This window comes from Sturnus vulgaris, chromosome 7 (assembly GCF_052056855.1).
Source record: "Sturnus vulgaris isolate bStuVul1 chromosome 7, bStuVul1.hap1, whole genome shotgun sequence".
Lineage (NCBI taxonomy): Eukaryota > Metazoa > Chordata > Aves > Passeriformes > Sturnidae > Sturnus > Sturnus vulgaris.
Window position 1 is genome coordinate 21,589,997 of NC_142249.1, and position 16,262 is coordinate 21,606,258.

Consider the following 16,262-nt stretch of genomic DNA (forward strand, 5'->3'; position numbering starts at 1 on the left):
TCTTTAAAATGTCCCTTATACAGAGACTAAGCTGGAAAAATGTGAACAGAAAAGTTTAAAAAAAATCTGATCAGTGCAAAATGTAGTCAGAATTCAAAATTACACAGTCATCTTGGAACAGTGAGTCTTATTTGTTACAGTTGTTTCTTTTTTTTTAATACGCAACTCATGACCTAAGTGTCATAATGAGAAACAGATATTAGAGAGCTTTTGAATTAATTACTGTAATATGGGTAACAGTTTAGATAGTCTCACTCAGTTAAAAAGCAAACAAAAGAAAAACACAGGTTAGTTTCCAGTTGCCTTAAAAAGCTATGACTGCAAATGGTTTAGTGCAAAGTGTTAGCAAAGCTGTTGAAACAGATCAAAACACAACTACTTTAAGAACACCAACACAATTTTAGAAGACTGTCTCAGTCAATACAGTCATTCATGAAGAAGTCCAAGCACATCAGGCACAGAGGACCCCATCTCCTACCTCTTCAATATTTTCTCTCTTCTTAGGGGAACTCCTGACTGTGTATGAGTTTTCTAATGGTTAACTCCTATCAAAAATATGAAGATGATTGTGGGGAATGATTTTATTTCTCCATTGTTAATACACAATACAATTTTTTATCACCTGTGAGATATTTCCAGCATGCTTAGTATTATATTTATTCAGGCCAAATAAATATAAAAGGTTAATGAATCTAAATCTTGAAATTTTTAAATTCTGATATCTGGAAAGGAGATGAAAGTATTTAGTCTCCTTTTACACTGGATCTCTGCTTGTTGGTTAGGGTTGGGGGATGTTTGTTTGTGTGTTTCAGGAGGGTTTAGTTTGTTTTATTTTTTGTAGGTCTTTAGATTTTAAGGTAATTTAGATTTTATAACTTTACTAGTCAGGTCTCCCTCCTAAATGCAAGTGGAATAATCTACTCTCACTTCCAGGTATGTGCTTAGGCTTCACATATGGAAGGAAAATAGGAGACATTAGATATCAGATTCATCCTCACTCTTCATCCTTAGAGATATGCAAAATAAATCTGGACATGATCCTGAATAGGGGTCTTGGACAATATAACCTGAGTATTCTCAGAGGAATTACAGTGCCCACCATTCTTATACCATTACATGCAGCTGTGCAGCTGTACCACAGCAGCAAAGTTTGGCAGGTTAAAGCTGTTGATGTTCAGCCATAAAATGTGACCCTGAAATTGTAGCTGGAAACCAAGGTGCAGGCTGACAAAAGGGATGCAGAGCATCTCTTGTGATCACTCTGACCTTATTTTTCCCTAAACTGCTTTTTTCTTCTACTATAGTCACATTCGTTTTAGAACCAGGGCAGTACAACTGGTTCTAGTTCATTCAGTTTCACTTTAATTTTCCTTTGCGTAACAGCACTAAAATTCAGTAGCAATTACAGGATGAAATAACCTTTTTTTAATGTTAGGTTCTAAACTACCTCTTTATTTATGCTGTTAGGTCTTGATCTGTTAGAGAGCCATCAACAGATTACAACATAACTGCATAAATTAGGAATGTAATTAATCAACAGTTTCCTGTTTTGTTGTTGTTGTTTTTAAATAGAAACCAACTAAATCCCAGGAAATACAATCAACTGCAAAACAATTGCAGCCATTACTGAACCAGCTAAAAGCAGTTCAACAGCTGCATCTTATAAAGTGTTACCAAGTCCAGAGACCTACAAATAATACAGGCTCATAAAACTAGCTACAATTACAATGTGGGTTATAGAGCATGGAAAAATACAAAAGAAATTATAAAGATCTTCAATTTATAAGGTAGTTTAAAAGGTATTTGTAGGATGTAGTGTATAACAAAAGAATATAAAATCAAAATACTCTGGGTAAAATATTTCGAACATTTGATATATTTTTATTTGCATGCTTTAAACCTATTATTTTATTTAATTTTTTTTTTATTTCTTATATAATAACTGATCGAGACATTTGGTCTGATTTAGAGATAGACATCCAGTTCACCATGAGAAGATTCTGTATAACTTACTATGTAAAAGCTTTTCAAATAGTAATTGATTTATTAAAAAAAATATTCAAAGTCTGAATGTGACTTGGTTTTAGTAGACAAGAGCCTACCAAATCACATCTCTCATTCACAACTAGAGATAAAAGCCTGATTTTGCAGTGTAATAGGGAAATGGGCCTCAATTTTTCTAAATCCTTGGTATTCTTTGTCATAACTGCTCAACAGCTGCTCAGATTGCTGAATATGCATTTCAGAGAGCACATCAGACTCAAATCACATAGAGATAGAAGAATCTGTTAGCTCAAATTACTTGCTTCTACAAGTCTGTTTCTATGCAGCTTATTTTTCATTGTTTAACTTTGCCCTTTGCCATTTCAAATTATTTTAGTAATGAAACTTGTGTTATTTAGCCTAGGAAACCAACACATAATTTGATAGATATCAACACTATTAGAAAATAAACCGGACTTAACATCAAAAAACATAAGTTAAAAAGGTGGTTGAAGAAAACTTTACCTCTCTACACAATTCCTCTTAGTATCCTTTGTTGAGTGATCTTTGATGAGATGATAAAAGAGGTTTCTAGTGCCTATGGATGTAATGAAAAAATGTTACTGACAGAAGAACCTTATGCATCTAAAATTATATAAAGTAAGCAGTTAGGACTGGTAGATATTCATCTACATTTCTATTTATTCCCATAAAATAACATATTCTATGCTGGTGTGTATTTCAAACTGCAATGAGCATCACTTAAGTGCTATCAAATTATTTCTTGGCTTCTTCTGATGTTTTACCACATTGTAAATTATTCAGACAGAAATGTGCTGCACATTTTCTTTCTGCCTGCTGGACAACTTTACTATTTTTGAATTAGCTCTGTGTGACTGTTCTTTGGTGTAACAGTTCTCTTTCCCCTTTAATTTGTACCCAAGAAAGCTTAGGGTTTTTTTTCTCCTGTTAGAACAATCTCACAGTCTGGTCTTCCATTCAAAGATGGGCATAAGAGACTGGTTTGACAGCCTGGCACAGAAGTTTTCCTTGTACACTCTCTCTCTCCTATACACACATTTGAAAGGATCTATTGATCCATTCATTGCAAGGATGAGAAATATGGAATGTTGGGAAGACTGATAATATATAAAACATTATTTACTTCTAAAATGTTGTGGATGTCCTGTATTTGCAGAATAATTTGCTGTTACAAGCCTAGAGATGTACACTTGTATATTAATTGTGCCTTTTAAGAAATTACCTAGGTGGACATGTGAATTAGTAGCTACTACATAAACCCTAAACTGAGGGCATGGTCCCAAGTAAGGGCTCTATGTTTGTTGAAGCTATTTTAACAAAATGTATTTGCTAAAAGATGAGAGGAGAGCAGGCATTCCTGTTGTAAATTCAAGCCATGTACATTTTTCTGAGAATCCAACCAAATCTCTATAGTATAATCCAGTGATTTCAGTTCCTTTTTTTGACCCCTTTGCCAGCTTAATGGAGACAGCTCTGGTCTGAGCTACGGAATAAATGAGAGAGCCTGCAAACTCCCCTGAGGACCTCTATTCCACCTTTGGCCTGCTTCCAGTACAGCAGTAATTGTACAATTATAGCAGCATTATATATAGAAAATTAACATGAGTTCTTAAGTCGTTCAACAATAGCTAGGCATAATTATTTACACTGTAGTCACAGAATTTCTGAGAGGAAAAAAACCTCTAGGCTTTTAGGGAAGGAAAATTGTAGCAATTACTGGCCTAGTAGCTCTTTTAAAGCAATGTTGATGCATTTGAAAGGAAGAAATGTTTTTAACTTCTTTAGCCTGCAACACGAGCTCTAATGCTGGAATCAGTCTGCACGCACTCACTTCAGGAAGCAGAGGGAGCTGTCTGATGGCAATTACAGCTCTTACTGCCGGGGAGCCAGGTCACAATTAGCAATCTGGGACTTCACGTCATAGCTTGCAAAAAGACACGCCGCATGTGCTTGGGAAAACAAAAGAAGACGCATCACATTATACTGTAAGATAAAGCTGGTATTTAATTTATACCAACAGAATAATTACATTTGCTATGACTGAGTAACAACTAACAGCTACTCACTGATGTGGGGTATTTACAGCAGGGAAACGAAACTTGATTCTATTGTAGCGGGAAAATCCCCCACAATTCTTCTTGAAAAATTGTAGGCTAATAGAAGAGACATGAAGATCAAAATAGTGTGATGAAATATAGTACCCCTGAAACATAACTGAGTCAGGTACAAGTAATAGACTTTTAAAGAGCAACAAAGATAAGTGAACACAGTGAATTATTGTAGCAGCACACCTACTGGCAGATTAAAACAATGAGTTCATTAAGAGTCATGGTTATAATGAATTAGTAAAAGTAATTTTTTTTCACAAATAGAAAATCCTGCTATAATCAGAACAGTGGTTCTTTGATTCAGCACTGTTAAACCCAGCATATGGAGATCTCATCCTGCTGTCCAGTGAAGCTGTAGTCCTTGAGATAATCAAGAGCTGTGCCAGTGTGTTTAGTGATGGCCAGTGCTGTGCATGTGGCAGGAGAGTGAATCACCTGAAGGAGACAGTCAATAAGGGCCTTGTCTTCAGAGGGTGCTCACAGCCAGAAAATGCAGCAAGGAGCCAGACTAGCCTCAAACTAATGGAAATGAAGGGTTTATCTAGTGGTAAGACTGGAGGTACATCTACAGGAACAAATGTCAGTCTTACCCCGCAGGCAACCTTCCCAAAAGTAAAGGAAGAAGCTTAATTGAGATTAATGGCCTTTTTTGCTGAGGCCCATGGGAAGTCCTTATAAGGCAATGGGAATGTAATTTATAATACATGAAATTTTAGAAGATGTAAATAGCATATGACACTGAATGAGAAATGTCTTATGCCTTTCTCATGTTGTTTTTTCGAGACATTTTCGTCTGTTGGATTTAAAGTAGCATTCAAGTTTCTGTTTTTTGGAAAGCCAACATGCCTGCTTTATGCACCAGCATAATTGAAACTCTTAATGATGTCACATTGCTTCAAACCAGCTTACACTGTGGTCACAGATGATAGACTCTATAATGTAAGCTAAAGTAATTATACTTATATGTGTTGATTTTGCTTGTAGTGACATTTTTTCTAGGTTTTGTTGAATGTTACACTCAGGTTTTCTCCATTTCCTATAATCTGCGTTGATCTTACATATTTGTGCTCACACAGTAATGGCACAACACCTTTCCACAGGAAACAAGGCCAAAATTTTTTATACAGTAATTCCTGCATCAAACCAACTATTTTAGATGAACCAGACTGGTATCCTGTTAAAAGGTATGTAATTTGAGAATTTCATATTATAGAGATTTAATCATTTATATAACACACACACACATACTTTCAAGGATAAGGAAAAATAACTTACTATTTCCTTAACTGTATACTTGTTTAATATTATACTTCAACTGTCCTGAAAAGTCCTACACAAAACAGTCATCATCGTGCAAAACCTAATTTTTTCTGATACACACTGAGTATGTAAGGCATGTACATGTTCTTCTCATTTATATCAAGACATATAAATACACTTACAAATACACATCTCAAGTATACTTACCCAATCTGAAATAATTACATTCAGATGCTGAACAGAGTACTTATCCATAGCAGAAATAACTCAAGGTCTGTAATATTTTACCATCAGTTTTTTCAGTTATCATCATTACTAAACGTTTCATTTTTCCTCAGTAGATTTATTAAAGCAGAGAACCAGAACTTTTATCTGTCTTTACCAGGTCTACTTAAAATCTTCTTGCATCTTACCTTTTCTTCTAACCAAAATTTTAATTTTGCTTTGTCCAAAAGTCTGATTCTTTCAAATGCTCTAATGAAACACAAATCCTTTTATGTTTTGCAGCCATCCTTCCTTTTATCCTTTGCTTTCAGACAGTGCTTGCATCATTTCATCTCCTCCTCACTTAGTTGCTGTTCTTGAGTAAACAGTACTCCCAATCCATGTATCATCACCCTCAGAATAACTGTCATAACTTGCAAATTATAAAACACTACAGAAGAAATTCAGGCAAGTGTAATTCTGTTGACTACAGAGAGCTGTACTAACTACAATCAGTCTTGTTGTGATCCTAACATTTTACTGAACACTCTGTGCTTGAGCTGAACATTCCTTAAGACTCACACCATGCAATAATCTTCCATAACTTTTCGTGCTTTACATGATGGCATTTGTATGCTACACTAATTGACATATTAAGTTTCTTTGCATGTATTTTTCTCATGACTAGTTTGCTTCATTAAATATTTAACTTGGAAATAAAACTGTTCTTAAGAAAACTCTTCCTACTTGGAGGATACTCATCCTATCCTAAAGCAATCAAAATCAAATTTCCTATATACTGTAAAAATCAATGTCAGTTTCATGGATAATGCATAGAGCAGCAATTAATAATAATTTTTCTATACTATAAAAAAAGAATTTTATGCTTTTCTGAATTCAAATGTACAATTTTCAATCTACTTGGTATAAGAAAATCCTAAAATTATTTTATGTTCTACAAGAGAATGGTGGGTTGCCCCAAAATATGGTCTAGAATCCAAGATTTAAAGCACGTTTTTCGTATTATACACAATACTAATGTCTCAACAATCCTGTCCAAACTTACCAAGGTTCTGTGCTTGTGGTCCTTCCTCAGTCTCTGTTGGTACAAGCTTACATTCAATCCACAATTAAAATTAAATAGTTGCCTTGTCATTTTCCTTACTATTTTTAAGGTAAGGGATAATGTTGCATGGCTTTTGTCTCGTATTCTTAAGGAAACAAAAGATCTCACAAAAATTATATGAGACAAATTAGTAATTTTTAAGATAAACTTTTATTGAAAAATTAAAACTGCATTGCATAACTTCTTTATAACTTCAACATTTCTTAAACCACAAAACAGAGATTCTGTTTAAAAAATCTCTTCATATTTGTCACCATTCAAAAAACAGATTATGAGCTAATTCCATAACGATTTTAAAATTCTGGATTATTCCCAAGGCCCCTGCTTCTGGCTGTCTGCTGTGAATATCTTAAAATTACATTTAATAACACAATCAGATTTTTTTCTCATTCAAAATCACCAGCTGCTCTTGATTTTTATCCACTGGTCAGTCTTTTCCAAATAAATTATATCAATTAATAAGCACTGTACCTACCTGTTCAGCTAAGATCTTGCCTATTGTTTAATTGACGTGAATTCACCAATGCAAAGTTACAATGATTGTCCATGTGATTTTAAAGGCAAAATTACTACCTCAGAGTATATTTTAGACCTCAGAAAAACAAAGTTGCTCACCTGGAATTAAAATACTTTACATTAGTCAATACTTCTGTATATCCATACATCCTAATCTCTCACAGTCAATAGTATATGGATTAAAAAGAAGGAAAATTCTAGGTCAGCATTAGTCTGAGAAGCTGTGGCATATTACTCAGATGGAAATGACCTAATAAGAAAAGAGATGAGTTTTCTCACTAATGACTATAACTCTTCTGTTAAAATCAGCTAACCAAGTCAGAAATTAGTATGAGCACAGTGCCTGTTGAACACAGTATATATAATTGGAAAACACCCTAGAATATGATATTAGAATAAAAAGCTTTGCAAAAATCTAATTGTGGTCATCTGTGTCAAGACACAGCACTACAGAAAAGCAAGATAAATGCAGAAGGTAGGAAGATTAAATTTAAGCCCTCTGTCTTTAGAGACAGCACCTATGCATTAACTGTCTCACTTCCAAAACAAGCAGGAGGAGCTCCATTATTCCCACCTAGCTGCAAACCATCAGTTGCAATTGGAAGAACTCTGATGCTTTTGACCTTCAAAACACGAGATATTCCATTAAATGAAGAATCAGAAATTTTAGTGAGCAAAACATTATGTATGAACCGAAGAACTGTTTGTGACTACATCACAGAACTGCCAGGGGCTTGCTGTAGGAAGGCCAGTCAGCTGTATTATGGTCTTTCCTACAGCTCCATGATCAGGGGGAAGATGATTCCCTTCGCCCAGTTTATATGCTTCAAGGAGAATTAACATCTCAGATACATTAAAGTATTATTAGAATATTGAGATGGTGATCTGGATACAGGGTACATGAGGTTAAAATATTAAGGTTAGAGGATTGAGGGTAAGTTAGAGCTTTAGTAGTACTGATATTAACAAGGGAGGTGGAGAAAATCAGAAATTCCCACCTAAGAACTGGTGGAAATCATAAGAACCATGGTGTTTGTGTGGAAGACATAAAATCCTCTAGTGAAGCTAAGTCATCAGTCCTACATTTTTTTATTAATTATATTAGTTCATATTGTTTATCATAAACAAGAAGGACTGAAAGAAATGTTTCAATCTTCTGTAGCTGCCCTTTGAATAAAGTAAAACTGAGACCAGATTTCAGACAGAAGTCTGAAATGATAATGTGACATGTACTTCTTCAAAACACACTTCTTTCTGTACTCTAAGAACAGTTCTCAATGAGAGGTCCTCTAGTTTTGATGAACAGCTGCTATCTATGAAGAATGACATTTAATATTATGGAAGTTAGTACTGAGGTCAATATTCATGCCAACAACATTTGTACTGCAGGCCTCAGGTCATGGATGTTTACATCAGCAAGTAATGAATACACAGTATTGAATACACAGTAATAAAATAGGCTTATAATTGAGGAAGATTGAGCTTTAAGATCAAGAAGGCAAGAAACCAACTACACTGTCTTGCAAAAAATCTAATGAAAGAAGTACTGTATTGATAAGATTACTAGGGGGTTTAATGATATGAAGTAACAATGCAGATCTATTTTGAAAGTCATATTCATAAATCTAAAGGTCAGTGAAAAATTTACAATAATTTTTGGATTCAACTCGATTTGAAGAAAATATTTTACAGAAGGTTATGAAAGAGGAATAAGCAAGAGCCCTATGAAAAGCTGGAAAGGCTGTGCTGTAGGATACAACATTCACCATAACTGCTTCTTTATTCTCCCTGTGCCAACACAGCCACAGATGTGAGATGCCATCCTCCAAAGACAGCCAGTGGGACCTGCAGGATGGAAATCTCTCTTGCCTGTAAGTGTCCTTGCACAGGACTGACAGGGCCAGAGTGACTGAAAAAACTGCATAGTATGACTGTATTTCACAGAAAGTTTCTAAAATAATTCAATTTTGTGACTGAGGTAGAGGGGAGGGAGAAAAAGCAATTAACTACTGACTTGCAAAGAATCACGTATGAAAACACTTGAAAGTAGCATATTCCATTTATCACCATGACACTAACTCAGTGAACAGAGGATTATTGAATCTCCATTTTGTTCCACTACTCTGTTTCCAGTATGGACTTTTCCACTCGGTAATATCGATTATCTAATGATTAAAATTGATCAAGCTGCAGATGAATCTGGTGTCTATACTTTGAAAAGCCTAACCAGTTGAAACTACTGGGACAAGCTAGCTGCATTAAAAGATACTGAGATTATTTTTAGTTTCATTTATTTTATAAGCTCCAAAAAATATAGTGAATTCCACTTCACTGAAAGAATTATACTGGTTAAAACTCCCACAGAATTTAGTTTAAATGGTCACACAGGTCAGTCCTGAAATCAAACTCAAAAACAGGGGCCTTGGTTAGCAATCAATATTCACTAGAAAAGCATTCAGAACACTTAACAGACAGTCTGACGTTACAATGAATAAAACTGAAATTTCTAATAATTCTAATAGATTAAAGGGATCCCATCGTTTGGTAGTCTATACACAATGTCAGAACTCCTTATCTTCAGTAAAATTATCTGTGAGTTATTACTTTAAGGGCACTAGGATTTAAATGAAAGTGTCAACTAATATTTTCGTATTCTTTCTTTGGCTCACAAAGACACTAAAATACCATAAACATTATTTAGAACTTCAATAATATATAAATAGGTTACATTACAAACGGAAGAAAATACAAGACAACTCTTCAGCATGGTAAATCTCTGCATATAAATAAGCAAATATTTCAGATACCTACAATCAAACAGTTATCTTGCTGTAAAACTATTACATTTAAATCCTTTTACACAAAGTCATTTAACAATAATGTACACAATCTACACAAATTAACCTCTAAAAATACAGCAATAATATACCTGTTACAATGACTGTGCTACTGTCATCCCCTGATTTGACACTAAAGGGCAAGTACAACTATTTTACTCAAAGGTGCTCTTAGAGATTGCTGTTTTGTATGTGAGAAAAGCACCAACAATAAGATCTAATACTGTTATGCATTTGTCTTTAGCTCCTAAGAATCTACATTTTAGAAATGTTTCTATATGTCTATTTCTGTCTGGCAGAAAAACTTGTAGCACATTATCCACATCAAAGTTGTTGAAGGAAAACTTAATTTTCTTAAAGTGGAAAACATGCTGTGGCTTAGATCTAATTTTATAACCACTTTATATATATATATGTATGTATATATATAATTATATATATTTATTTATACTGTACATATATACTGTGCAGAGTTCTTAATTTGCTATTTTAATACTTATTAATTTTCTGCTGTCTACAATAAACAAGACTAATGTAAGAGTCAATAGTACTTCAACTTCAAGATAATATATTTTCCCTCAATAATATGATCTACCAATACTTCTATATTTCAGTAGCCTATAGTTGTTTTGTTTAAGGTTGTCTTAGGAGACTGGAACTTACAGAAGGAGAATTTCCTTAAAACATGTTCTGCAGAACTGGGTTTAAAAAATAGCCAGTGGTGGAAAACAATGAATTAGAGAAATAAATATTTAAACCACTACAGGTCCTGCCCCAATCTCTCAATTTCCTCAATGAGGAAGTCAATGTCAGACTTAGTTGCTGCTGGGTTTGAGATGACCATTCGGAAGAAGTTGACTTTATCGCCCTGGGGCTGATATCCAACCATGGTGGTACCTGATTCCATCATCAGTGCCTTGATTTTTGGTGCCACCTTTATCATTAAAAAAAAAAAAAAAAAGAAAGAGAGAGAAACAAAGAGATAAGAAAAAATTATTCTTTCCTTGTATGTTACAGCATTTCTTAATTCAGAAAAAATAAATTGACAGACATTTGTTTTAATAAAAAATGTCTGTAACAAGAAAAAGCTTGAAAAACTAAATACGTAGGATTGAATATTTAAAAGAAAATTGACAACAATAATATCCATCTTTTTGATTTACAAATTAATAGCATCCCAGAGTATTCAACATGTAATAATTTTTTATCTTAAATGCTATCTTGTTTCTTTGTGCTGAAGATTTTGTCACGATAAAACATTTTTTGCTTCTATATGAAAGTCCACTCCAGACCTTCTTGAGGGTAATGAATTTTTTCCATTAGAGTTTTATGTATTCTCAAAGCATTTTGTATGTGGGGACAACAATGGAAATTTTTCAACAAGATCTATGTCATAAAGAATATATTTTGTTAGCATAAGCCATGGAAACCTTCCAGTAGTTTTGCAGTACTGTGCATTTGCCACAATCTCACTTCCTTGGTTTAATTTACAAGGAATAATGTTCTGACAGTCTTAATATTTGGTATTGACTAAACCCAGTTTTTCCATCCAGACCTTCATTCTCCTGCTCTACTCTCTGCCAGGCAAGGTCAGATATCTGGCTCTTTTACTGTTTTGTAAAATGCTTTATAGTGTCCTCTAACATTTAACATTTAATCAAATCAAATATTTAATCTCTCTTGCTGTTTCTTACCTCTTACCTCTATCTTCCTCTATTCTTTTTTTTTTTTTTTTTTGGCAATTTTTTTATCTAACAGGGGACTGGCTTGACCCAGGAATTTCTATTCTCTTTCCCCATTGCAATGCAGTCATTAAATCCTTTACAAAATCTCCCAAGTTTGCCCATTCTTCTCCCTTCCACACACACAGACACAAAAGAAGAATTATTTTTGACACCTGTGAAATAATTCTTTTGTCTCCTGAATGTATTTCATTCCACTTCTGTCTAAAACACCACTACAAAATTACTGTATTTTGCTTCCCTCAAGTCCTGAGTAACACGACATCTTTTCTGGTGGTGCTTCTATAATGCCTTCACTTCCCTCTACCACTTCAAATAAATGCATCCCAAAGTCCTCCAAAGGGTATTCATTTTCACTGAAATGCGTCAATGCATTGGCATTTAAAATCAAAATAAATACCTGAGAAGGAACTTACAAATTTTCATGTCCTTTACCTCTCCAAGCATTTTCAAACAATTACCCTTCTGTTTCTCTTGTTGAAAAGCTGTCCTATCCAAAGAAGATTGTTGTGTCTGTAGGCCTAGCTACGGTTTGAAGGCTGCTAACACTTGTGAGGACAGGATAACTGAATGTGTTCTGAAACTGGTTCTCTAGGGAAAACATTACTTCAGCATCAATATAAATAGAAGACAAAAGTGAACAAATATCAAGGTCATAATAAGCAGTGGAGAACTGATGTCTCAGAATTTGGAATTATCTTTTTACATTTAACCAAAAATACTCACCCTGTGTAACTTTTCTCTTCTCTCATCAGAGTCTGGCATGCCCCTGAGACTTGGAGGAATATACCAAAAACATACATTTGTATGCTCTGGCTGCAAAAATAACCAAACATATACATCAATTAAAAAATTATACAGATCACACTAAAGGCTAGTCAGTAGTGTATTTTGTCATAGACATGAAAGACAAAATATAGGATTAACTTTCCTAGTCCTCCATGTTAAACAGAAAGGAATGGATTGCAATAATGCTGCTTGCCTCTGCTGCCTTAGATTCCCTATACATCATCCCATTTGCAATATTTAGGTTGCTAATGAAGTGCAAATGCTATTCCCCTTTGTGCAGTTTTATGAGTAACTGTTTTTCAGGATCACAGCAAGGGCAATCCAATTTTCCTTTTCTTAGTAAAGGGAGAAATGAAGTTTATACTATGACCCAAAGGTTTATGTAGTGGCACTAGCAATAGAATATACAGCAAAAATAGCAGATTCTCAGTTATGTAAGTAATAATCTCAGTATGAGTAGGTTGTACTAAGATAATCTTCATTCCCTAAACTGAGAAGGCCTCTGCAGAAGAGGAGGAGATAAACCTGACATTTATGGTACAAAACCACATGTATTTGACAAAAAACCTGCCCAGATGCAAATGTCATGTAGTTCTTTAGAAAATAAGAGCAGTTTTGCATAGCTGTTTTGAAGAACTGTGAGAAGCATGAAGACAAATTTGGTTCATACATATATGAAAGCAAACTTACCTCCCCTTCAAAAACCATCTCAAATTCTTCTCTGTTTTTGATTTTAGTGTAGAGATATTCTGCCAGGTCCAGGCATTTATTGATCTGATTTTCAAATCCTACTGTACCCTGTTTTAATAAGAAAGTAGGTACTAATTATATGGTCTTTTTTTATTTTCTGCTCTGATGCAATCAGGTTTTCAGATAGGTTTCACTCTTAAATATTTTCAGGCAGAAAATATTTAGCAGTATTATTTCTTGTAACTTAAAAATAGAGTTAATCAACAGTAAAAAAGTGGCTAAAAGTGGCCCAGTTGTAAGTCACTATTAGTTTTGTTTCATTTTAAGATAACTTATTATGAAAATAACAAGGACTTTCACTATTTTTAGTAGATTATTTTAAGTCTTCAGCATTTTTTCCGGTGTCCAAAAATATGGATATTATGTCCTGTCTTCACAGCTGGTGCTGAAAGACCAGAAACTTGGAATGGGAACTCAGTTGAAAGTGTAATAATTGAGAAGTAAATTATTTCCTCTGAGCAGTTTGCTAGAAATGGGCATTTAATCAGCAAGCAAAAGTCTGCAATATGTTTACTAGGAGTCACTTATCTACCCACTGATATCCTGTCAAGATCAAAATCCAGGAAAAAGCATATGAATTTTGATAATAAATAGTTGGAGATTTTTTTAATATACTTTATACATGAATGAAGCAGCAAGCATTTTCTCCCAAAGTGAACATTTTTTTATTATTTTAGAGTTTATCATTAGATTTAATATCAATTTTATTTCAAAAATTGGACTCTGGACAGGTTACGGAACTGAATTCCCATTTTACCAGGAGAAGAGCAAGAATAACAGTAATGAGATGACTGCAGATAAAGCTATAAAAATGGAATGTGTTTTCTTGACTACATGAGCTCTCACCTTGTGAACATGTAAGCCTGACCATAATCCCATGCTTAAATTGAGCCATCCAGGCAAACCACAGTAGTACCAGGTAATCAGCTGTGGAATCGTCACTCGGGCAATGCTTCCTCAGAAAAAGGCTTTGTTTTCCAAGTCATTTATAATATCTGTGCATTGAAATGTCATGTTCAAAGGACCCTTGTGAGTCATCAAGGCTACTCTGCTGTTACTACAAGTAATCTGTCATAAAATAGGTATGCAAGTGTGGAGCATCACAACAAGAGATCATTTTGGTGCCCTGCCTTCAATGGTTTTTCTGCAGGACTCATCTAGTGACTTTAACCTTTCTTCTAATTGCCATCTGAATTTACTGACAGCTAGCATTGTTCTACAATTCACATAGTTCCTTTCTGAGTTAATACTTGGATACTTGTGTGTTTAGAGATTGTAATGACACAAACATTTATGCTAAAGTAAAGTATTCCATTACATGACACTTAGCAATTAAATAAATAAATTTCTGGGTTTTGAGCTAAATTCTTGTTATTTACCTTTGCTTTCCACATCAACCAGAATTTGAAAATGTCCACATGTCGACCACACTGTATTGCCTTATCTCCAGTGTCATAGGAGACATCATACTGTTTGTCTGGCTGGAAGAGATAGCCTGCACACATTTGATTGCAGCCTTGAAGGATACCCTACAATGAAAAACACATATACTTTTATGACTTACCTGGCATTTGTGCATGAGAGAATGTACACATTAATAATGTATAGGAATGTATTTCAAGCATGTACAGGAGAATTGCTCTTTGATGGGACATATTATAACACAGTGACCTTGTTTTGTAAACCTGAGCCACGAAATTAATTTCATAACCCGAGGTGGCTCTCTTAGAAGTCTCTGAGTAGTCATATGTTTTTCACACACACAAACACTCTGCTCCTCAGAAAACATTCACAGATCAATTTGGATACTTAGTTTGTGATATTAGCTTTACTCACTTCAATTTATCAGGCTTTGCTCTTTAAATTTATGATTTGTTAAATTACACACTAGAATAAAGCTGTGGTCTCTCAGTGCAACAGATTCCTACACAAAATGAAGTGAAAAACTTAACTGAAGGTTTAAACTTTGTATGTTGTTCAGCTTTATGACACTTAACATTAGTGATAAGTACAAATGACATAAACTGGACATTTTTTGCATAAAAATAAATATGGTTCTCAGATCAATAGAAATCTATGGACTACTGGTAAAAATGTCTGGCAGAAACACTGAGCAGCAAATTCCTGTGTGTTACACAGAAGTCTTACACGTGATAGTCCTTACATGGTTTGTATTTCCTTTAGAGTTTATTAGTGTTTTTTACAAGAAACTTGAAAACACCAGTGTGTCTCATAAGTACAAAAACATCTATCAAAATTCTCGTATAGAGAACAAAAACTCTTGCCAAAATCCTGTAATAGCTGGCACAACAAGCATGCATGCCACTAAACAAAGCTCGTGGTTCCCTTTGATAGATGTGTTTTACAAAGGGAAATAAATGCTGCAGTCTACAGTTTAGAGACGGATCAGCTGCAAGAATGGCAGACCCAGGGCTGCAACTTACAGCTCTTCCATCTCAGTTCTACACACAGGGATTACTTCTTCAACCAAGCACTTCTAGCAATTGACATACAAGAGATCAGTAGACAACATCATTAGTCCTACCTACAACTGATATGATTTTCTTTTTTATCATTTAATAGAAATGTATTACTTAAAAGAAACAAGACACTCGTTTTGTTTTCATCGATGACAACAGAGAATCTAGATGTCAGCCCTAAAAGTACAGTCATAATAAAAGCAGCATGTTTTCTTTCCAACAGAACTAGGAAACTTCTAAACTTTGCCTTGTGTAACGTAAAAACTTGCTTCTTACTTAAGCAGTTTAGACTGTGACCAAGTGCTAAGACTGAGGCTCTATGTTCAATATATCATAGAAACAATGGGGCAGGTGCTCAGATGAAGTACATTAGCATGGCTCTAGTGTTGCTATTAGAATATGCAAAGATCCAGCAGGTGAGGATC

General features: G+C 34.4%; 1 protein-coding gene across 1 annotated transcript in view; it reads right to left on the minus strand.

Moving 5' to 3' along the window:
- Positions 1-6,854: 6,854 nt before the first annotated feature.
- Positions 6,855-16,262, minus strand: part of GAD1 (glutamate decarboxylase 1) — a 33,345-nt gene continuing 23,937 nt past the window's right edge. Inside the window, exons 14-17 of the mRNA XM_014880136.2 lie at positions 14,737-14,886; positions 13,298-13,405; positions 12,545-12,634; positions 6,855-11,010 (exon numbers count right to left, since the gene is read on the minus strand). Coding sequence (XP_014735622.1) covers positions 10,837-11,010; positions 12,545-12,634; positions 13,298-13,405; positions 14,737-14,886 — 522 coding nt within the window. The 3' untranslated portion in view covers positions 6,855-10,836. The remainder of the gene's footprint in view (positions 11,011-12,544; positions 12,635-13,297; positions 13,406-14,736; positions 14,887-16,262) is intronic.